Genomic DNA, 24884 nt, shown 5'->3' with positions numbered 1-24884 from the left:
TCCTATGCTTGACTTAGTACGTTACGGGTCTTTATGAAATCGGAAAACGCGAACACCTTATCTGCTAGTACTTAAGCAGTTTGGAGCTGCATGTCCACTCATGTTAGATTATAAATGTAGTAAAGAATGGCTCTGTAGGTTCGTAGGTATGATCATATATTATTATGTAAACTAAGCTGATTGCTGCTAGTCTTAATCGCCAACGTAAAGTACCCTGTTAAACCACACTGTACGCTAAAAACCAGTCAAAATATTAATTTACTTCACATTAATTCCTAGATTTAATATTATATAACAAGATTTATATTAGAAATTATATTTTATATATTAAAACAACCGCTATACGTGTTTTCTAGCTTTGTATCGCTTACAAGAACTAAATGAACAAAATGAACACATGTCGACCATGCATTTGTATAGGCGATTCACGCTCTGTGGGCTCCGTAATGGCGGACACGAGCGCCGTTTCCTAACTTGGTCTATACTAACTTTGGTCGTAACTATATATGTATAGTAGGGTGGGGGAAGATGGGACACCTTTAGCACGTAATATCCAAATATCCCGATCGTGTTTTAAACAATTAACAACGGTCTATGAGAGTTGTAGGGACACTGTTTTATAATTCTTTGAAAAATCTTTGTTTACTACCAAATTGGTCGAGAATATAGAATGAATAGGTGTCCCATCTTCCCCCACTCTACTATATATTGTTCCTTAGTATTGTAATGCGTAATACATAAATTATGAATGAGTACTTGAAAGATTTAAATATACTTGTGACTAATTATATGCGTATATAATTCAGTAAACGTAAGCGTATTTAACTTTAAGATAGTAACACTTTAATTGATTTAGATATATACCGTAGTTGCGTAAAACGAAACTTGCTTCCGCGAAAAATACCGATAGAAAATACTTTGTCATTACGTAAGCTAGTTATTTATAATAAAGTACGGTCGGGGAAGACGGGACACCTTTACCATAGTATCCAAATATCCTAATCGTGTTTTAGACAATTAACAACGGTCTATGGGAGTCGTGAGAATACAGTTTTATAATTCTTTCAACGTTCTTTGTTTCTTACCAAATGTGACGACAAAATAGAATGAAAGTCTCCCATCTTCCCCCTTACTATATAGTAGGGTAGGGGAAGACGGGGCACGTTTAGTACACATAATATCCAAATGTTTAGTCAGCTGTTGCATCCTGTGGTGGGTTGTGTTGGTATAGTTAAGACAAACCTGTGTAATATTGAAATCATAATATCCAAATCTTGTTGATTTAAACAATAACAACGGTCTATGCTCTATGGGAATTGTGAAAATACGGTTTATTATTCTTAAATGTTCTTTGTTTACTACCAATTGAAGCGGAAAATCCCATCTTCCCCCTCCCTACCATAAGTCGCCTATAATTTTGCATTCATCCTACTGCCTATCTTAATCAAGTGATCAGATCAGGTGAACTTTGGGGAAGTTACACTGTCTTAAAAAAACAAACTCTCTTGCGATTTGCTTTGATTACCCAGCAAGGGCAGCGGCCACCGGGTTGTAGAATTGATTGGTTTATTGTTGGACGTCGCACTGCCGATTAGCTCAAGCTAGTATATAAATAAGCGTCTGTAAAATTGACACATTTTAAAAATATTGAAATCGGAAAGTGGTATAAGACAAGAAGAAAGAAATAAGAACTAAAATGTTGAACTGGTGGTCTCGACTTCCCGGCTTGCTACGTCACGAGAGGAGAAGAATTTCGCATCGCTGAATTTCGAGCGAGGTAGGAGGGTGGGGTGTATTTTGTGGCCCAAGCTGGTAAAGGCGGCGATTTATTGAAGAAAAACAGCAACCAGGCAAGCTAGCCACGCTTTAACATAAAGGCCTCGTGTTCCAAGCTACAAAAAAGATTCCCAGGAGACAGAATACGATTAAAAGTCCTTGCGTCTTGCGCGGCACGGTGTTACAATTGAGGTAAAAAGAGCCCATTTTGCACGTTAACAGTAAACGAAGTAACTCTGGTCGAGTAAACTGTAGCAGGACGGTAATAGTTTCGACAGTTATGTATGGTCATGTAAATTACTCGCAGTTTATTCGTCGTGTTTTCGTGGTTTGGATGTATTCACGTGGACGGTTGCACCAGGGATGTACCTTGCTTTATTCCATGGCTGGCGTCGCTCCTCGCTCGGCAGCTCGCCAGCGCATATCATTACACGTTTTCTGTGACGTCACAGAAGGGTGAGTGACGTCACGATGCAGTACGAAGCATGTTCGCACCGTTCATGGTGGCGGCCGCTTCAGGGGCGACAGGTCTCCCGTGTACATCGAGCGCGGGCCGTTTTATTGGCATGATCGGATCGCCGCGATCCGACTCGTTTCCGCGACCACTGTCGTCCTCAGACCCGGATACTGGAGTCGGGGGCATGGATGCTGACGGCCTCTTACTACCGTGCAGTATGTTGAGAGCTGCGGGACAGTGTTGCCTGGGTCCAGGCTCAGGGGTAAATGTGAATGTGAGGTTGGTGGGGTAGATCACTCCGTCGTTTCGCACAAGATTGATGGGAACCTGGGTACGGAGAAATCAAGTTTAAACAACCGCCTATCAAAAACCATATAACCTAAAACACAACTGAAACACACGAACCTGTACAGATTCCTTGACCCACTTCCAGCCTTCCCGGAAAGCAGAAATGTCGGGCACCACACATAACAGACCTTCTGCACATCGAAACATCGTGTCGGCCTCGATTTCACCGAACCACACCTTCAAGTTGGAAGTGAAACATTCACCATTCACCTCTAGCATGGCCACGTCTCCTCCGCCGTTTAACTGTATATTAAAAACGCTGGTAGCCAAAGTGTTGTATGCAAATTCAGGGAATTAAACGTGTTTTAGACGTCATTGCGGATTACGCCTTTCCCACGGAAAGTAACCCAGAATTCTGCGGCAGGCTGTGGGTAGCTTTGCGCGTAAGGGAAATCGTATTACCTTCCGGTCAATGCGAGGCATCGGGCTTTAATCTCGTAATAACAATTGAGGAAATCGTTTTTTGCGTGGAACACTATGAAATTCGGAATGTCTCAGCGTGCCACGCCGTGGGAAGCGCCGTGTCAACACTTCTCACGAGCGAGTCTTTCTGCGAGAGGTCGGTGAGGCTGGCGAGTCGTTCCGTTGCAAAGGCAGGCGACCGCAAACGTGCAGTATTCAGATGGTTACAAGACTTTCGACAGCTGACGCTAATTGCAAGTTTGGCTTTGAGTGCGAGCAGCGGTTGGCAGCGCGAGTGCTGGCACGTTGTATTTTTATAAACGTGCTGCAACTAAAGCGAAGGTGGTTTAATTCATTTAAAGAGCTACAAGCTCTGTGAATGCGAGGATAACACAAATACATAAACCAACATCGCATAAAATCGGCAAGACAAGTGCCACATAAGAGGCATGCTGTAGGTTTACACGTACCTGGAGGCTATGTACATTCGGTACAGGTGTTACTGGGTCAGCTGTTGGTCCCATACCATCACAAAAGGTGTACTCCGCTTTATCAGTTGATATGATGGTCCATGAAGCACCATCGTTGATCATTTCTTTGTTTGTTTCTTTTGGACACGGGGTTGCCTGAAATAAACAAAACAGTTTAATAGGGGCGTAAAATTACTTATAGTTAAATCGCCATGGGGGTTAAAAAAATAAGGGAAAAACTGACGGATTACAGATTGAAACGGTGAGCACTGTACTTCCTACGTACATGCATGGCAGTAAACAGTAGGATATTTATTGGTGTGACAGGAGTAGAATATAATAACATTATTCAAACAACGGGCACGGGTTCGTAATATATAAAGGATGTGGTTTCTAATCTTTCGGGAAATTGGTTCCGGGAATTGTGAGAGTGTTTTTGTAATATCCGTGCTTGGTAATCATCTATACCTGGAATTGAATGATTCGTTCTTGGGAGAGGCAAAGGTACATCCGTTCTGTGTCTTTTAGGTAGAAGGCGCACTTGTGTAGTTGTGATACTGGGTCGTCCGCGTCAAGAATCGCTGTTTGCTTGTCCACCTGCGGCGGTAAAGAGCAGTGTAAGTTTGAAGAGACTAAACCGCGCGTTTTGAATGGTGGTAAATAATACTGAGTAGGTGGAAACGCGAAAAATAAAGAAACTTGAACGGGACTACACGAAGGTTTAACGTCACCACAAAAAGCGGGGGCGACAAAATTTGTTGATCACGGTTTTTAGGAAATAAGGGGCCGATTCTGACAAACCACATTTTATTTGCTATACGACCACAAGTAATGCGCTTATATGCTTTCTGTCGACCCAGCAACGCTCAATACGTAGAGGTTCATGGCAAAAGGAAAACAAACATATGTCACTGATGCATCGTATTCCCGTGGGATGAATGGAACAACAACATGAAACGTTGTTATGGCCGCGGTTGGCGACGGCCAGCAGTTCAACGTCATTGTTTAAGGTCTGAATCGAACCATTGATTTTAAGCCTAAGCGGTTTTCATGCGGTCGGGGTAATTTATTATGATTGAGATGTTTATATCAATTTGCATACTATTTGTTAACGTTGCCTCGCAAATGGTGGAGCTGTTATGGAGTCTGGTAGTGCAAAGTATGTTGTATGAACTAAACATCGTATACTTCAGTCGTGATGTTGAACTATATTATGCAATGTTTAGTTTATACAACATTTAAAGTCAAATTTGCAACAACCTATTCTAGGCATGTACGTTTAACATGGAAGTTTCAGTTATACACAAGTTTCGCTCGTAAATGGGTTTTACGGTGTGAGTAATGCAATCAGCAACAAAAATACGGAAACATCGGGCGCGCACGAGGTGTTAGGAGATGCCGTAACTTTTATATTACCGAGAAACCGGGACAAAGAGGTAATACGTGTGGGTAGTTAACAGTTACCACAATCTTAAAGAGTAGTCAGGGCATAAAAGATACGAACCGCACTCGTAACTTTAAGTGTACGTGTTTGTAAAAAGTTCGGCCATCGTGTAGAAGTATTTTGACTCACCTTTCGTATTATGAGCCTCGGCAGCGCCATTCCAGTGTTCGAACAAACGAGTTTTACGGTTTGTCCGTAATGTATGTAGCCGTCCACTACTGAAAACTCTTCGGATTCTGACTCGTCGTCGTCCACTATATTAAATGGGAATTCGAATTAATGAAACGTCGGCTAAGAGAATCGTACGCATAAAACAAGCAGTGCCACCAATGTAGTGACCGAACCGTGGGAGACTGCATTCTGCCCAACACTGTCCACTTTTATATTGTGATGGGCGGAAACATGTTTGTTAAAATGCAAAGCACGGTTCAAGGTTAACGACGCGCAACGGGACATCGTTTTCTTGCCATCAGGTTTCATGTTTCGAACAAAGCGACCACGTAACGACCTTAAATGCTAGGGTAGCTATCTGAAGAGATGAAATTGCCGGGTCGGCGGCTAGATATGCGGACTGGAGTTACAGCGAAATGAAAACTCGGCTAGGAGTTGCTTTTACGACCCGTGCTTTATTAAAGCGCCAACGCGGGGCGGGAAATCCGCAATTGAATGTTGGTCGGTCAAATATTGAATATTTGGGATTGTTCAACTGTGCTAAATAAGACCAGGGCGAGGGACGGCTGTGGGAAAGTGATTATTTCCCATGCTATGCACTGATTTCGTTGCTGGACAACCGACATGTGATGCGTTGTCAAGCATGAGTGGAAGTGGTGATGATGGCTTAATACGGTTTTACGAACCGTATGCGTGCAAGGAGACAATGCTGGTTAATATATTGTTTTATAGCTGGGAAAGAAATTGGAAATAAAGAACGCTCTTGCGGTACCGACCATTACATAACCCAAAGCTAATAATTTGATTAGGATGACATAGCTAGCAATAAACACACGCTACAGGCACTGACAGCAAAAAAACACCAAACCGTACGTTATGTTATAAGATATGTTTGCTTACATAAGTGAATGGCGAAGCACCCCCACTGAATTGAGCTGGCATGAAAGTTTCCTTTCTCAACGTGCAGGTACCTTGTGCTCACTGTCTGTGAGCGGAGTCGGTTGAAAAGCGCTACTTTGGTGCCGGATGCTATGCAAACTGTGGTAAAGAGATTTAGTGAGCATGGTTCGGTGGGTATGGCTGATATGCGTGAAAAGGTTATACCTCAACAGAAACAGTATACAGAATATCACTTCGAGTTTGTTATGATTTACAGTCATTAAACTGTGACCGTTTTGTAATATGATACTTTATACAGAGATCAGTTGACTCTAATACATCTTAAACACCACAACTAGAAATTATCCTTAAGGAATGAAAATGTTATTTTTACTCACGGTCTGCGTTTTTTAGTGATTGTTTTTTCTTGGATGGCTTGCTGATGACTTTTATCCTCTTGCTGCTGAACTGGCCAACATCCGCTCCTCCGCCTCCGAAAAACATCTTTACGTTGAGCATGAAATGCTTCCTTTTATCTGTATCCGATATGTACAATGTCTTGGCCGTGCAGAAGTTCTAAATGGAAAAGTTTTTTGTTTATATAAAAATCAAGTACACTAGCAAACAAATGGCGAATGCGTGCTGTGTTTAACAGTTGTTATGCGCAGAATAAATACAGAAAACGGCAGAGCCAGGTGTGGCCGAACCGCAGCTTATTCTGGTTATACACATAGCTTATGGTACAGGACTCGTAAAAACGACTTCGTCTATTTTTGCCAAAGTATGTAATATATGTATAAGCGTTACGGCTTGGGAATTTGTGGTCATATTCCAAAGGATTTATGTTCAAGTTTACGACTGTTTTATTTTAAAGCAATCTTTAATATGATGTTCCCACGCTCACATCTGTGTAATTCATAAAATTGAATGAGTGTGGGAGTACATTTGTGTTTTTGTGCCAAAATTACGAGTTGCGTAAAATTTAATAGGTCTTTTGAAACCGCAGAACCGAAACTTGGAAATTACTGAAAAATTCGTTGTTAATGAGTCACAGCGTACAAGTGAAGCTTGCGGTGATACGAAGTAAATATGATCCAAACACATCGTGTATTACGTTATGGTGCGACAATAGATTTTGGGGTAATTAGAAAGCAAGGTATTGAGTTCTTTTCGATTAATATTCTGACCTTTGGTGGGATATTTTACACTAAAAGTGTCAGCGATTTTATTTGGCGATTATGAAAGCTTGATAGAGTGGAAAATGGGTCAGTTTACGATGGCGGTGAAAGTGGCACGGTTTGGTGGTAGCTTGAATTTCATCATTGGAATGTAGCGATATATCTGTTGTTGTGGTGGGGGGTGAAGAGCGTACGCTGCTCGGTTATGACAAGAGGGATCTGTTTTGCTGCCTTCGGTGGTTTGAAACAAGCATTTGGCACGCGCGTGCACTAAGACCGTGCCGCGATTAAGATCAAACCGCGAAATACTTGCTGGAGACAGAAATTGCTGCCTTGGTCACTGTATGTTGAGCGCAACATCCACGGTGCATGCGTGGAACCAAAGACATCGCAATTGAACGGATTAGAGAGCTGTGGGTAATAATAATAGCTGGCTTGTTTTACAACGGTTGGTTTTATTCCACGAATGGATAGCAGTTTGCAACCGCCGCAGTCGAAGCCAGTTATTACTCTATGTTTCATTACTGCTAGTCGCACACCGCTGTTCCGACTATACTTATCACAACTTTGGTGGTCGCCACCTATGCGTTTACAAGTAATAGCGAACTGCACGAGTTTGAAAAATGCAATCGAAAAAAATGACGTATTGGAAGAACTGTTCATACTATGTTTGAAGTTAAGCGTTCACGTCACTAAAGTTGCTACAAAAAGTTAAAAACATGACTGTTTCCCGTACACTGACTGACGGTTCAGCATGTTTGCTCAGGGAACACGGGAAATAGCAGGCGTTGCGTTTATTGCCAATGAAATATGCGGTCGTCTGGAAGAAACAGGTGAATTAACAATTTATGAGTCTGGTTCGGGAATGTAAGCAAACGGAACAGTTCTCACGGTTTGATAAAGTGGATGAATGATTATGATGGTGTTGTATGTGGTAGAGGTTTGGGATTGAATATTCTATCTGTGGATTTGTACGATATTGCCCGGAGCGACAGACTCGCATTGCGGCGCACTTCTGTTGTCGTTCTATTGCCAGAGGTCATTTATGTTTATAAATAAAACTTGCAAGTGTAGTCTTGTTGGGGAGACCGCACGTCAAGTGAGATTAACCTTCGTCGCCTGTTCTTGGAAAACCGTAGCTGCGTCCGCCGAACTGGACACGCGCTAGTTTTTCCTCGGCGTGGCTGCTTTTGCAAGGGCGTGCCGCTTGCCACGGGGAAGCGACAACCCCGCGGGCGCGGATGCCTGTACAGTGGTAAACAAACAAGCGTGATGGTGATTAGGAATGAATAGATATGAGGTCGTAGAAGCGCCGGTGTAGTATCCACGTTATAAAACGAAGGCGATAAGTGCAGCGTATGATAAACAAAACGTGACACGCGCCAGGAACACACGCGACACACAGCAGCGTGTCGAATTGACCGCAACACAAAGTAAAAACAACGAAATGAACGCGAGCGAGGAACCATCAGATATGGTCGCTTTAATAATGCCAAACAAACGCATCGACCAACGAGAGGTCACGAATGTACAAATCATGGTATGCTACCTTTCCAAAGAGTAAACACATGTAAACCCCACCGACCAACAATAAAAGTATTTTAAACAGTAATAAATGCCAACTAGTTCCTGCGGTTTCTCCTAAGAAATAAGCACGGAACACAGAAATACTCGAAACACCCCTAACCTTTCCGTCCAGATGAAGTTGCTGCATCTCTTGCTCGCTGCTTCCGATTCCGATGAAAGCGTGCAACTGTCCTGCCTCCGAGGATCCCTCCTCCTCTTCAAGGATCTGCTGCTTCCTCTTCCATCCGTTGCCCAGCAGGTACATACATGGTGGTGGGCAGAAGAAACTGCAGGAAGGAAGATTTTGATTATGTTAGGGTGGGAGAAGATGGGACAACTTTAACGCATAATATCCAAATATATGGATCGTGTTTTAAACATTTACTAACGGTCTATATGGGAGTCGTATAAGGATACAGTTTTATAATTCTTTGAATGTTTTTGTTTACTACCATAGGACCAGAAAATGGAATAAAAAGGTGTCATATCTTCCCCCATCCTACTATATTGATTTACATTAACACCCATTACATATGCACTACATGCACAATATGAATTTCAACGTGCAAGTTTAAGTTAAAGTGTTTAAAAAACTGTTACAAAAAGCTAAACGAGGAGTTGGTCATGTAACAACATAAAGTAACAAAGTCACAGTTTACGTTACAAGATCGATTAAATTAAAAGTATACAAATTACAAATACCGTTTTTCGTTTCCGTATGATTTCTGCGCAACTTTTGCGTGAAGCACAATCAGGGTTTGGTCGTTTGGATCTTTTAAATATCGTCGCATCGCATCCCTGTGATAGAAGTCAATGATAAATTACATAAAATTCAGGCATCGATTAAGTATTGTTGTTTACCAACCTTGTCAATTTTTTCGGCGGATATTTTTCTCGGAGCGACCTGAAACAGAAAGGAAAATGTTCAAGAGGAGATATGTGAGAAACGCCGGCAAACAATAAAGGGGTTATGATTGTGGCTGTTATGGTAGTGAGAAGCGGAACGAAAACAACGGGGAAGTCGGCACCACACTTTAGCGTTCGTCACTGACCCGGTAAGGGTAAGATCGAAAGATATTCGAAGCCCTTCAAAACTAAACCCGAAAACCGATGTTGTAATCTCTCACGGTGACAGCGACCTGACGATCGGTTTGCGCCGTTGTGGCAGCCAGAGGCTTTTAGAACGGGACAGGCAACGTTTATGCCTTAACGTTGGCGGCTGTGTGTGTGGTACTGGGGTCACACCCGAGAGGTGATTTCGGTCTGTGAACACGACGTGCCGCGGAAAGTATAAACTATACACACTGTCAACAACGCCAGGAACGTAGGCTCTCTTACGAAACAGACCCAACAATTGATTTAAGGCGCACTACGAAATTGTTGTGGTACTGTACATGTTATTATTAATAGGAGGGAACGGGTGGGGGATTTTATCATAAACCTATATTGACGTGTACCGAGGAAGATAGTTTTGAATTCCACACCGATAGGAAAACGTCTTAATAAGGCGACTCCCGTATATTGTGACCGCACTTTCGATCTGTCTACCACGCTTTCTGGATTTAATAGGCGAATCAGGTTGCTTGGGTTGGCAGTACAGATCCACTTCGAAGAATGCGGCGCGGTAGCTCGATAAGAAGATGCTGATTACGCAAGTAGAATGAGTGGCACTCCTTTTGTTTGCTGCAGACTTGCGCGGCCTTGAATTGACCCTTATTGGAAAGCATTGGAAACCAAGTATCGGATATTCGGTGAGGCCTCTGGCAACCAACAGCGCGCTACCTGCTGCTGATTGCACAGTGTACGAATACACACATGCCGGTAAGGCTCCCCACCGCAATATATCGACCATAACGGCGCGGAAAGGGAAGTGAGTGGCGGGGATTTGAAACGGAGGCCCTTGAAGCCGTCGGGCACGCGCCTGAAAGTTGAAATAAAGCGGCGGAGCTATTAAGTGGGAAAACTGTTGGCAAAAACAAACGCGCGGCTGATTCGAACCAGAGTTGGCAGAGGCAGTCACTTTCCGCTCCGCCAGGCAGCAAGAATGCAACGGGGACGAAAAGGGAACGTGCCGTGGATGTATCGCGTCATTCCTTATCTGTGCAGTCGATCGCTCACAAGCGCATTACGCCGCCGCCTGACATCGGTCGCGCTTCGCATCAACCCCCTAATCTGAGTTGTTCGGGGGCAAAACGCAATAAGCCGGGCCAAGATTACAGGGGCCCCGCTTTTCCACGGGACTCGGGTTCTTTCCTAAACCCGACTCTTTCCGGGATTAGATTTAAGAATGCAGGCAATTTCGGTCGTGAAAGCGAAACGCTGTTTCTTTTTGATCCACCCCAACCCCATAAACAGCGTCTTGGGGTCGCATGGGGCTGCGCACGGACGGGGCGTCCCTCAAAACTAAAAAATAATGAGGTTGCGCACGAGCAAGGGAAAATCTAAGGAACGCGTCTTCGTCTTAACTATTGTGTACTATAGGAAACCAAGAATCCGATTGGCCGCGGTTTTACAAACAAAAGCCTCAATTTTATAAACTGCTCCTGGGAACGGGTGTGTGGCGTTAAGAGTTATGAGATGCAAAGAACGACCACTACCTTAACATAAATAACCCAAGTCCTAGACTCGCTTAGTAGTTTGTAGTTGTGACTAATTACAGAGAGAGGCCAAAGAGCTTGACATGCGACGGCAATTAGGCAAAAAACTGCTCGTTCGAACGCGCCAATTACACAGCGCCGCATAACCCCAAATGAAAAAAACAAACGGGCCCGGCCGCTCATTTATATGGAAGCGTAAATTATTTACTGAGGGTGGATTTCGGTGTAGGGTTAAAAAATCGGAGGAAGTCAGAACAAAAGCCGGCGGCTCGAGTTATTACATAATTGGATTGGCCAATACCATGACGGAGTAGGTACAGGTCTGTTTATATGAAGCTAAGAACAAGGCGGTTACTGTTCGGCGCACCTGCGTAGCTTGTGGTGGCAGTTACTCTTGACGTTCGGGACTTAAGTGCTTGATATGTTGACGAAAAGAGGCGTCTGAGATTTAACACCACGGTGTGGAAAACAAAATACAAGCGAAAAAATGGATGGTTCTTACGTGTTGGTGGTGGGAAGTTCGCACCAGGTGTGATTACTCAATCACCGTGCAGCATATGGGGAAGAAAAACGAAGGTCTTGAATAAACAAAAGAAAGGGTGACGCATAGCTGCGGATTAGGCGATCCGTCAATACAACACTCGCACCCCTTCGCAAATTTAACACCCCGGGAATAGCACGGGCTTCGCGGGCCGAGCGCTGCGACGTTGAGAGAAGCAAGAAGGACCTAGGCGGTTTTCTATATAGGCTGCATGGTTCGCAGCAGTACAACTTCAAAAAGAGGTGCCGCCGCTCACCGCTAATGCCTGTTTACGCGCTGGTATAAAGTGACGCAAAGCTAAAAGCAGAGCTCCATATTTGAAATTGTTCGGAGGCGATGGGTTTCGAGCGGAACGACACCGGATAGGGGAGAATCAGCGAAACTTTGATGATTAGCCCCGATTGATATGCGCGCGGTAAGTTTAGCTGCGGACGTGGGAAGAGTTTCGTGGGACAAAAATCGCCAACAATACCAAAGTTCCTAAATGCGGTTTCCCACCAACGCACCGTACGCAGTGACGTTGCTACATGCCGGTCATAGTAAATACCTAACCTTGTATTCAAGGAAATCTCATATATCGTAATGTGTAAGAAGAATGTGAGAAACGCCATGAACGAACAGAAAAGACGTCAGAAACAAATAAAAAGGCTGGGTGACGGGAAACATATAGGCCCGGTACATGAACGACATTTAAAAGTCTGTGCAATATGCGTTATTCGACATGGGCGATACAATATTTACTATTCATAAAAATCGGGAACTACGTGTTTCAGGTTCAATGTACGTGGGAATCGTTTCTATGACGTCATGTCGTTTGAACTGTAGCTGAGTGCGAAAATATTTTAAAGCTTGCCAACAATTCAAAAGTAGACCGGCGGCAAACGGCCGAACATGCAGCGAAACGCGTTACACTTTATATGTAAAGCTATTTTGCGGTTGTAATCACAGCTAATAAGCCAGCTTAGCTTTGCGGTGTAAGTGCTTCGTGCCACGGATGCGAAATTGCCGAAGCATCGAGAATGCAAGATAATTGAACCGAACGTGCTGTGGTCCACTGTAGGGCGTGTACGGGCTTGCTTGGAGCGCGACATTTTATTTTTGGCAGTTTTCACCGAAGACAGTTGGCAAGGCGCTGATGACTTATGCTGACGAAGTTCAACAAGCGCTACTCGGCCAAAGTCAAACGAGCGCGAACACGCAGTGCGTGCAAAATACACAGGTTTTGATGGCAATAGGAACCGCGTGCCGCTTCCGTTGTATCATTTCCGCCACCAAGACTGGTGCTGTGTCAAAACACAACAGCTACCGGAGTGAGAATGGTGAAAATGTGATGGAGTTAGCAGCTGAACACACAAGCGCCAGCCCTTGAGGGGTTAATCGGCAGTATGGTCGCGGGTTTTGTGGAGCGGGTGGGAAAACCGTCAACTCAAGATCTAATCTCGTCAAATAAAATACTCCACGTTGGTCAGCAGCTGCGCTCGGTGGCTCATAAGCAGACTGCGCGTATTTATCACTTAACCTGTTCGAATTCCAAGTGTACGATTGGTGAAACACAACAACGACGCGAACAAAATGCTCATGAGACCGGGAGTTAAGTGCTTGGGATCGGGTGTCGCTTGAAAAAGCACATTACGAAGGCCGAATTTATGTTCGGTAATTGGCGATTTTGTAATGTTCGGACCACCCCTGGTATTTGGCCCGGCATCAAAGGCTGAATCACGTATTGGAAACATGACACGGGTGGAACGCGGAGGAAAACCGCGTTATGGCAGTCGCAATTTAAAATACAATTTGGATCGAGCACGGTCGGTTCACTTATCCAATGGCATTGACAGATGAGGTGCCTGGTGTTGGGTGAAAAAACGCGGTGAGATTGTCGCAGCGTTTACTGACAACACGCCACTCTAACTGCGGAAATGCCGATCCTGTCTGCTCGTCAAAGCAGCTTCCCCGTAGTTATTTCTGTAGGCGACCCAGTGCACTGGGGCGTTATAAGAGCAGTGGTGTTCTTGCATTATATCAATTGCAAGTGTCCTGGTATTCGACAAGCGTCTGTTTCGTTGGAAAGCAACCTAGAGCCGATGGCTTCGGTTTCCGGGCAGGCTTGTTATTAAACAAATTCAGTCATTCTCTGATTGCGGAGGTCGTGTAAGTGCGATACTGAACGGTCAAGGGCATGCACGTGGCCGACCCCACCCACACAGCGCCGTGGTCGAAATGTGGGATCGGAATGCAAGTTTCCTGACGAGCAGGCGAAAACTGTTGCCATTTCAGAAAAGCGTTTATAGGATTCGATGCGCTATTTAAAGATGTCGCGTGAAAGCGTTCCGCTTCTGAATGGTTCCCATAGTCGGAACATTCAAGTATCTTCCCATAGCGTCGGTAGCAATCAATTCACAATAGCCGGTTAGTTATGCTGGGATCGCGCTCAATCGGCCGCGATAAGTGGCCAGCTCGGCTCACATGAACCCACATCCAAGTAGCGAACACGTACAATCGCAGCTGGTAAAGATACCAGCAGCAGCGAACAAAGGACGAGGTTTCGACTCGCATCTGTTCGCGACCTAGGAAGTTAGCTATAACAAACTTCCATTGTGCGGCCGCGTCCCGGTGACAAGCTCCGCTTTGAAAGGTGAGTTGCTTGGTACGTGAGAAGCGCCGTTCAATGACTGACATTCCGCGGCCGCGGTGAAAAGGCCAGGCTGAATTGAAAGTGCACGCAGTCGATTTGCGTGGATTTGTTGCCGACGCGAGTCACCTTCCGGTCGAGCTTAGTGTACGATGTGAACTGAAATCGGACGCCGCGTCGACGATCGTGCGAAAGCTCACCTGGCGTGGGAACGCCCGGGCGGTCGGTTACTCTCGGAAGACACTGGACTGGCCTATCCTTATCAGCCTTCGCCAGTCACTCTGACGTAAATGCCGGCAGTAAGCAAAAAGCGGGCCCCTGGGTTCGTGTGTGGCACGTTGAGTATCACACGGTGATAAGGCAGGCTGGTAAACGCGGACCGAACGAACAGCGTGCGAAAACATGGGTGAACCCAATGGGAACTAAGCGTTTTTGGCCAGACAGCACAACCGGCCGTCCGGTAATGATTTTATTGCCGGGTTTAGCTGTGGTCATTTTCGTGCTATAAAAAGATCAAATTGCAGCTCGTGATTTTGGGTGATAAGGTCACCGGATATAATGGCCAGTACTAAAACTTGAATGGGTAGTGGGACGTTTTCGAAACGGAATCTTATGTGCTTGCTGACAGCCATCGAAAGGACATATTATTAAATATTAACGAATTTACGAGAAGCTACTACTCGCTGACAATCAGTGTAAAAAGCGGTCGCAGATACGGAAAAAGTATAACGTCTATGGTTTACTCCCTTGCACCACACTAGAACCTTATACTAAAAACAGGGGGTAAAATACGTTGAATGGAAGAGCGTATGAGGAAAGTGAACGAAGCGTTACCTGAAGTGAGTAAGTATTTCTCCCCGGGGCAATGAATTGTGCTTCGTATCATTGTTCTGCGAGGAGATAGAAGCGAAACACAAGACCCTCTCGCAGTAATGAGGCCTCGCTCGTGCAAATAAATACAAGAGGAAGATCGGCGGCGCTTAGCAACCGCACACACACACGGGCTACGTAACGATTTCAAAAGAAAACATTCTAGAAAGGGAAGCAAAGTGCCGCGGGTAGCCCAGATTCCAAGCGCAACGCTCTTTCTTTCTTTCTTTCTCTTGCGGATTGCTCTTGGCACAACTGCTGCACATACGAGCAACCGCACACACGCGCGCACGACTTTGTATAAGCGAAGAGAGACAAAGCGAGGAGTAACGCGCTTTTCCTAGCCGCAGCGACAATTCAAACGCTGTGAAGCGGACAAAAAAGAGAGTGCGTGAAAAGCTCCGATTCCCACAGGCCTTCTCCGCGCAGGAGAGCTAATAATAGCGGGCGCACAAACATTGCGACTGCAGCCTCTCGGTGGGAAAACTGTTCTCTTTTTTCCCACGATGCGATCCCGCGCTATTATTTCCCACCATAGGATAGGCTCTAGCGGCGCACAGATAGAATTCAATTTGAACAATCACCCAATTCGTGACTTATGGGCCGAGTAATATTTCACAGGACAGTAATACAGTGGTACGTTTTAAACCGACACAAAATTTAAATGTAGAAATAAGATAATACGATCGGAAGTTTAACGCTAACTACTTTGACTACCACATATCCTAAAACTGGTTTATACTTTATGTGGACTTTCCTACCGCACTGTACAGCATTGAATTGGTCGACAGCTAAGAGTTTAATTGGTGATTATACAGAAATACTTCCTGTTCATAATTACTCAGTTTTTGTGTTGTGGTCGGATTAAGGAGCTTGGATAATGTGGCGCCGCCGTCGCGTTCCGCGTAATTGATATAAATACAGGCAACTAACAAAACTAGACCTTCGGAAACACACAGTTAACGAGCGGACGGCGAGGGCACGGTTTGTTTAATGTGTTCACGGAATGGTCCACTTACGGTCGTTAATCTGGGGAAGAGATCGAGCGTCATAAGCGCCATCTGTTACAACATAAACTACAACGGCCGCGTGCAACGGGCGATGTTAATTGGCGCATTCATCGCTCGCGATTAAGCAGTTTACGGGGCGTTCTTATTGACTCGGGGCGATTTAGAAACAACTAAATGAGCAGGGGTAGGCGATTTGGATGTTAGCCTGTATTGCGACTCGTTATCTCATCCAGTCAGGCGGGGCATAATAAGAAACACCATATTAGCGTTGAAACGGTGGACTTGCAAAGCGTGGGAAAAACGGTAGCTTCTCACGGTTGCATGGCATGAAAAAAGAGATTTTCTGATAATAACTGGCCATTTAAAGCAATTTCCTTTGTGCAAAATAGCAGTCAATAATAATAACTGACATCAATTATAGAGATTAATGGAAGGTAATAATGCAAATGGTCTTACTAAACCATGGGAAACCACAAACAAAGCTTATTACAGATTTAAAATAACCACTCTAATGTATTACATTTGCTACTACAGCAAACAAAATCAAACAATAATGACAAAGGTAAAAAAGTAATTATATTAAACACATTTTACCCAAACAAAATACAAAAGTTTTTACATACCTAAATGAAGCAATGGCAGATTCTGTTACAGATAATCCACCATTAACATCCCTACTGGATGTAGCAGCAGCATCTTCTCTATGCTGATGACTCTGAACTTGGCCATGAGCTGGTAGGTGGTGGGGGTGATACATCACAAATCTAGTTATCCAAATCTTGTTCTTTTAAAGTTTCGACAGGCAAACATATGGTGACCAAAGTTTTCTGCTTGATCAAAAAGTTCCAGCAAAAAATTTGAATTTACCAGTCCTTTAGATCCAACAAAATGTTACAACAAACAGTTTATGATATCTGCAACAATTTAACACTTAAATTTCTAAAATAAAATATGCATTACATGTAAAATGGGTTGCTCTAAATTCATGGTACATTAACTTCAGTCAGTTATAAAACCAGAAACCAAGTCTACATGAAGTGTTGTTTGCTTCGTCAATGCTGCAAAGTGGAATGTTCAAGGCAATCTTTCACCATCACCACTTACATCTCTCAACACAGCCATGAACACGAAATCTGATACCTCTTGACTTTCACACATGCAAATACCAGCTTTAAGCATGCTAGACTGACTTCTAACAGAACCTGATTGACTCCTACTTTTACGACACTGTACGAATACACATTGGTATTACAAAACCAATACTGTTAAGCGCTACTAAACAATCAAACCAAAGTAATATTTGTTAATAACAGCCTTTCACGTTGCCTCGTAACGAGAAAGCTGGCCAGACACCTCTCTGTTCTGTGCTGCTAACAGAATGTCGAGCCTCGTCGGTCCACTGGCGTGTGAACAAAAGAAAAAAAGATCTTTCTACTACGCGCTGTCGCCAAAAAAAACTAACGTTCTAGTGCCGACAGCGTGTGTTTGTTTTGAGTAATTAGTTCGCTGCCCCATCCAGCGTGCTGAGTTGTTCGTCAAAAGACATATTTTTTAAACTCAGTTTCATCTGTATAATATCATACAACTGTGTTTACGACAACAAAGATTGATATATGTTTTGCTGTAACGGTGTTACCTGAGCTTAGCGTGCATAAATTTAATCCATACGACGTTTATATATGCGACATACAGCTTAGTTTTCCCTACAGTATGGACATCGGGTAGTGGTACTAAAAAAGCAGCTGTTCTTCATTTTTTATGTCATAACGTTGGTATAACCTAATATATTTACTGCCGAATTTTTAAGTGGCACCGATAAAATGCTTCGTAACTATAACATCATAACGATGTACTATCGTCTCACAATACTTTATTATTACGACACAAAACTTTCATAATGCACATTACTATGTTGATAAGACAATAATATTACATTCTAATTTTTCCGTTGGCTATATTATATAGAAGCCCACGTGCCTAACCTTTCGTCGAAACTCTGTGATCGAAATCAGTAAAGTTTCTTATTTGGATATGAGCGATCAATAGTGAACTAAAAATTGCATATTAAAGTATAAGTTACATATATATATATATTTTTTTGGATAGCGATAAAGTGACAAACCATCACCACACTGTTATCCCATGGCGATTGAATGAATCATAGGAATACATCATTTGGACTCGACTTCGTTTACCACCTGTTTTGGTTTCGGTTAATTTTTACCTAATAATTTGCCATTGCCAGAGCCCGCATACATACATGTTTATATACCTACTTTGGTCACTACAACGAATAACAAATACATAAGACTCAATATAGATAATACATATACATGTATATGTATTATCTAGGACTCAATCAAGCAAAAATCTGGCACCGCATGTCACCTCTGTACCATAGCGTACTTTATTCAATGTTTAAACATTGCACATAATAATGTAAAATCACCGAGTTTTTAAGCATGCTATTTTCCTAAAATGATGTAAAAATAAGAAATCACTTGAAAAAGGATCGAATAGAAGAATGTGCGAACGTTTTTTTCGATCCTCTTTTGTTATGCTTCAATTTTAAACTGGGTTTGTATTGATATAAATAAAGTGTTAAAGAAAAAAGGCTAGTAGAGTAAAAGTAGTAGAAAAGTAAAGCGTATAGTTCTTAAGGTAAGAAAAGTGGGTAATGAGCCAACATAGCCTTGAATTCCATAGTATGCACTGTCAGACATCACCCACACTAAATAGAAAGGTAACAAGGTCACCAACTAACATTACCTAAATGTGAATAAAAAAACTAGCCAAAATTGCGTGTATGCTAAACATTAGGAAGTTTCATTATAAATTAATCAACATAATTTAAATACAGGTTTATAAATATACGTACTATAACTATAAAATACAAATAAAGTTAATCCATCACTTGGTAAAAAGTGACGTTTAAAGCGCAAATAAGTTTCTATAAATAACAGGGTTGTGAAACATTAGGATATCTTGCAACTTGACTCTGATGATGAATTGTTTCTTTGTCCTTGTCCTCCTCTTCTTCTTCTTCTTCTTTCTTCCTCTTCTTGAGCTTGAAGTTGCCTCGCCAGTGCAAGGTCTTTCTCTTCTTGTGTCATTCTGCGGGAAAATTTCAAATAACATTTCCATTAAACGAATAAATTTGAATGAAGCAACTTACGGTTTATCGGATTTGGATTCCATTTGTGAAAGCTGAAGAGCTCTGGCAAGTGCTTCATCCTCACTCTGGTAATTTTAAATAATTGAGCTTGAGAAAACAGAACAAACTCAATACAACAACATAAGTCGTAGGGTTTAGAGTATATATGTTACAACTTACAAAGTAAGTTACACTCATTACACTCATATTTAATGATTCTAATGTGATAGTTCTCATATATGTATGTATAAACTGTTATTACCATATTGAAGATCATTAAAACACAGTTTTAACATAAACACAATAAAAGTAAATTATACCAGGTTTGCTTGCATGGATCGAATGTTGGATTGTTGGCGTTCACGTCTTTCACTGTGAAAAACAGTAACACTTTAAATATACACTGTGGGCCACTGTTGTTACTAAATATACAAAACCAAAAATAAAAGCTGTTTTTTTTAGAAATAAAGTATTAGATTCATCTCATTTGTTATAAAATATCAAACAAAAATTTCCTTATACAGTAATTAGAAAAATCAAATAAGAATATATAAATCTAGTATGCACTAAAAGATGCTGTTGCAAGGATTACAATTATACATGCTTGAATTTCTATTGGTTGACAGTTTAATCACTAATGATCTATCAACCGAATCGCGAAATCCTGCTTAAAAATTCTACATAAATTATTTAAGGCATTACCGGTCTAGCTCTTTCCCCAGACCATGTAGTAATGTTTGCTGGGGTGCTTTAGCCACAGGTTTGGCTGCATTATTTCTTTGTCTTGAGGTAGATGGTCCGTTGGCACTCACTCTCTTTACAGCAGCAGCCCTGTATTAAATTTCGTGTTAATTATGCATGGGTGCATTAAGTGTTTACGGTTTAAATGGAAGTCCTAAGTTATGCGATTTGTTGGTACAATAGTACGTTCATAAATATTTACACAAGTAAAAAAGATTTCTAAACTATCAATTGTTTTTTTATGAGGTACAGTGCAGAAGGTTTAATACTGTTCTTGGCACTAACAAAATATTAATAAAAATTTTTATTTTTAATACCAAAATGTAGCACATAAATAGTATGATCTTTTAAATTTACATCTGTTATACTAAACCCAAACCAAAACCCCCAAACTGAATTATAAATATTACATACTTATATTTAGCTGAACTGAATTATAAATATTACATACTTATATTTATTTATGATCAGGGGTTTATACAAAGGGGGTCACGTGGGTCCGGACACCCCCCTTTCTTTAAATATTCTTTAAAAAATTTTTTTTTGTAAAACTAAATCCCCTCCTCTTAAAAAATAGTAAAGAAGTCATATTATTGTAGTTTAAAACCAATGTTACGCGTTTCCTATTATGTGTGTTATTATTTTTGTTAGTCAGGGTATGTTTCTATCGAACACGTTACATTTTATACTGGTCTATTTTCTAAGCCAAACTTGCGGACCCCCCCTTTTAAATCCCCGGATCCGCACCTGTATATGATATAGATTCTCTAAAACCTTACCCTGCAGAAGAAACTGATCTTCCAGTTCCTTGGAATCCTTTGCAGTTATGATCGAGTGGGTGACGATGACGAAGACAATAGTTGAGGCGACAGTCGTTGCAGATTACTGGCATCAGTTCATGTTGTTTGCATTTTGGGGCTGAGCAACGGTTTGAGTAGGCCTGGGTGAAAAAGATAATTATGTTTAATCTGAAATTTTGAGATCGTAATTGTTTTATAACGTATTTCAGCATGTGTGAACTAATTTAAAATACCAAAATGTTTTAAATTTGTATTTTTTAAAGTTCAAGGTTATTTAAAACAGGGCAGGGTTCAGATAACCCGTAATTTTGAAAAATTCCTACCTTTGCACATTTCAATACCAGGTACAATATTGCTTTTACAAAAAGAAGTAAAAGGCAGAAATAAAGAACTAGCCATTGTACATCAACTGTGCATGGCTCAGTATATAATCTGAATCCTTGAAATAACTGCTGAACGCTTTTCCAAGCATTATGAAACACTCCGTAAATTACAGTAGTTATTCTTGAAAAAACACCAGTGTGGGTCTTAATATTGACATGAGGTTGATATGCCTCTCCAGGTGGAACTGGTTTATCTCTAAGTTGTAACCCATGTCTGTATCTCGGATATATCAGCACACGACGACGAGGTGGAAACCTTATCATTTTACCTCACACGCTAAGCTGTAAATGTCCAACATAACGGGTTTAAAATGTCTGGTACATAAATATTTCAATGACACTTCAATAATCAATAATTCCTGGCGCAGAAGAGGAAGTAACAAAGTGGGCTTATTATTTGTTCAGAACGTAAAAGTTAAAAGTAAAGAACAGAACCACTGTTTTCTTTTTATCACAAAACTGACCGACTCTCAGTAATATGGTTATAATACAAAATGTTTAAATCTAGTTTACTTAAAGTACACTAACTAAAAATCTGTTAAAAGCTAAAACTAGTTCAAAGGTTGGATCAATAATATATAATAATATCAAATCTAGCTTATTAAAGAAAGAAATTTAAAAAAAACACCAGACTTTATTTTATTTGTTATTCCAAATAATTATATTCTGTATGTAAGAGTTAAGTGTGTTGGCATACAAAGCAATTTTTATGACATTAAAATTTAGTATGATTGGTAGAATCTTTAATGAACAACAAGTCAAACAATAAGAAAACCCTTTCCCTTGGTGTACAACTATTGTGCTATACATACAAGTACAAAAACGGCTTAAAAACAGACCATGACCAAACAGTACTCTTAAAAAAAGTAAAAATAAACAAAAATTTAAAACATAAGGCTAACTTACTTTTCTTTTTTTCTTTGCTGGGTCAGATTGACAATCCCTGTCTATGTGTTCGCCCACTTTAATATCAGGGGTTTCTCCTCGTGGGACGGGGACAGGCTTACCACACAGTGGACAAACGGGGACTTGAACGTCTTTCTTGTACGAAGATTCACATTTATGATGATCGTAGTGGAAGTGATCTTTGCTGTGTTAAAAAATTGGTTTATTTACAATGATCTTAACGGATGGTTGGAGCAACTCTGCTGAATGAAGTTAAGGAAAGACACAATAAAGAAAATAACAGTGCACTACTGCATTCGTGGCACAACTGATGAATTTGTGGTTACATCACCACAATAGGCATTCACCGGCGAATAATGCAGTGCGTGTGACATAGCGTGTGTGACGTATATACGTACAAAGATGATATTCATCTAGTTTAAAATAACTACAGGCCAAAAATGCTCCTTTCAATATTCAATGCAAAGGTTACACATGTAAAATTGGTAGAAATTGTACGACTGTATAAAGCAGTTGGAAGAACTATTTCAGATTTACAATATTTTTAACAGTAAAGTTGAAACACTATAAGCACGCCCAGGATTGTAAAAGTTGTAAATCCGGACGGTGATCGTTTAATTTTATTGAAAATCCGGACGTAATATGTTTTACGTGCGTCTGTCACCCAAGCTACCAAATCTTGTTATAAAGCATATTACTGACTATCACCACGACACCACAGTCTAGCGACTGTGCGATAGAAACCGTTGTTAAAGCTGCGATCTAATGTTTTATGTTCGTAATAATCAGCTAACGAAGTCGCTCGAGTAACAAACATTGCCGTGCTGCAATTTGACATTTTGCGCTTAATTGTTACGTCACATGTCTTATTGCAACATAACTATTAACTATGACGTTTCATTACGTAACAATCGGGAGGAATGCCCACTGCCCAACGAACCACGAGATCGAAACATCGTGTATGAGGGTCACATTTTTACGCTCTGCGCGGGCGTAGGAAATAAAGGAAGACGCATGCGGTAGCATACATTCTACACCTAACAAACGAAGCAATCGTTGTGAATTTATTCTCGTGAAAAGTGCCGTAATGAAACTCTGGTTCTCGTGCAACGAACGATGTTTTTTGGCTTCTGTCCAAGCTCGGCCGGGAAGATAATTTGTAATATCATATTACAATTTGCGTTGGTTCCAATTTACTGATAATATTTGCACCAACACCCCAATTTCCCTGCATTTATTAAAGTTTAAACTATTCTTGGTTGCTTGCTTAAAATTATATCGGGAATAAAACAATTATATGAAATATAGAAGCCCATAAACCACAATTGTTTTCTAAAATTTTAATAGTTTATCAAAGGTATTATGACGTAATCATCGTTACATTTTTAATCCACGATGAACGTGCGTAAAACTTTTCATTTGTTTCTACCGATTTAGATACGTCGTTTTAATAAATGTAATATCATTTTAAATTCACCACATAAAGGTTCCATGTGACATGATTTGTGACAAAATTAGTATAGTAGGTGTTAGGAAAATGCATTTTTTTAATGTTTGCACGAACCGTTTCGTCATTTTAGCTATTCGCCGTGTTCTCGCAATGTAACCAATGCGGTTAAAATAGAGCGCACGTTTATGTCGTCAATAATTACGGAACAAAGAAACCAAAGAGTATATTGTCGGCCGAACGTAAGAAAGTTGATTTTAATATAAATAGGATTTATTTCTATTAAAAAAATCCGGACGTTTTTCGACGATCCGGACGGTGACATTATCACTGAAAAAGGGGTATTTTTACAATCCTGAGCACGCCTAATCAGATTCAAAACAAATTAAATTAAGCTTAAAAGCTTCATGTTTGATAAATATTGGAATTAAAACTTAAATTAAAATTGTTATACATTCTAGCCAGTCTAGCCTTTTAGCCTTATTCCAAAATATTTAAAAAAAACTTACCAGAAAATCTTCTCACAGGCATCACATTGCATTGGTAAAAAATCTAAAACAGATAATATCATACATAATATATCAATAACTAAGCATTTTTATCACTAATATACAATATACAAAATTCAAATATATTTATTTACTACAGCAAGAATATTGTGACTTACCCAGTAGGTTACAAGTGGGTTCCGTGCAGTGTTTTCCAAGATGTGGCAATTCCATATTTAAAAGTTTAATGGGAAGATTCAGGTGATTGAATATAAAGACGAATGGTAAAATTAACCGCAAATAGCTGTTTAAGTTTAACTCAATGAAATGTTTTCACTTTTCAAAACTTTTTACTGGAAAAAGAGTATTTGTAATAACGAAATAAAGTATATATTAATATTATATAGTAAACACAAAACCGTATGTTATATAATTTGACTGATTGTTGCTATTTTACAGTACCGTTTACAAAATATAAGGGATAGCTGATAGAAACAGCTAGCACAGTGAACGATAGATATTACGGCATCTAAACCTTGCTTTTTCAACTAGCATATAAGCTGGCTGCCTCACTGACAAACTGATGTAACTAACTTGAAGAAAATCTAGAAACACAAAATTGTTTTG

The 24884-nt window shown here is 41.0% G+C and overlaps 2 protein-coding genes across 7 annotated transcripts; both read right to left on the bottom strand.

Annotated features, from left to right (window-relative positions):
* Positions 1-1549: 1549 nt before the first annotated feature.
* On the bottom strand, positions 1550-17730 carry LOC149739974 (suppressor of hairless homolog). Of its 2 annotated transcripts, none has more exons than XM_089873135.1 (11): positions 16962-17730; positions 9557-9595; positions 9394-9489; positions 8813-8978; positions 6346-6523; positions 5969-6106; positions 5027-5151; positions 3922-4050; positions 3454-3609; positions 2639-2824; positions 1550-2560 (listed from the first exon to the last, which is right to left on the bottom strand). In XM_089873135.1, the coding sequence occupies exons 1-11, from the start codon at positions 17093-17095 to the stop codon at positions 2243-2245; spliced, it is 1665 nt and encodes a 554-aa protein (XP_089729261.1). In that variant the 5' UTR covers positions 17096-17730; the 3' UTR covers positions 1550-2242. The 2 variants fall into 2 exon arrangements, with proteins under 2 accessions (XP_089729261.1, XP_089729262.1); XM_089873136.1 differs by lacking the exon at positions 16962-17730 and adding an exon at positions 15293-15313.
* Positions 17731-18722: 992 nt separating this feature from the next.
* LOC149739973 (AN1-type zinc finger protein 2A-like) lies at positions 18723-24826 on the bottom strand. 5 transcript variants are annotated; one of them, XM_089873139.1, is made up of 9 exons: positions 24437-24826; positions 24279-24321; positions 22323-22506; positions 21013-21173; positions 20195-20323; positions 19813-19864; positions 19514-19578; positions 19323-19452; positions 18723-18919 (listed from the first exon to the last, which is right to left on the bottom strand). In XM_089873139.1, exons 1-9 carry the CDS (start codon positions 24489-24491, stop codon positions 18836-18838), a joined length of 903 nt encoding a protein of 300 aa, XP_089729265.1. In that variant the 5' UTR covers positions 24492-24826; the 3' UTR covers positions 18723-18835. The 5 variants fall into 5 exon arrangements, 4 of the variants coding, with proteins under 4 accessions (XP_089729265.1, XP_089729267.1, XP_089729264.1 ...); XM_089873141.1 differs by having other exon boundaries at positions 18723-19452; positions 24437-24822; XM_089873138.1 differs by lacking the exons at positions 22323-22506; positions 24279-24321; positions 24437-24826 and adding an exon at positions 21357-22296.
* Between the last annotated feature and the right edge of the window lie 58 nt (positions 24827-24884).

This window comes from Ciona robusta, chromosome 2, assembly GCF_009617815.1.
Source record: "Ciona robusta chromosome 2, ASM961781v2".
In the NCBI taxonomy this organism is placed as follows: domain Eukaryota; kingdom Metazoa; phylum Chordata; class Ascidiacea; order Phlebobranchia; family Cionidae; genus Ciona; species Ciona robusta.
The sequence above is the reverse complement of the archived record's forward strand: the minus strand, read 5'-3'. Positions and strand labels throughout refer to the sequence as shown.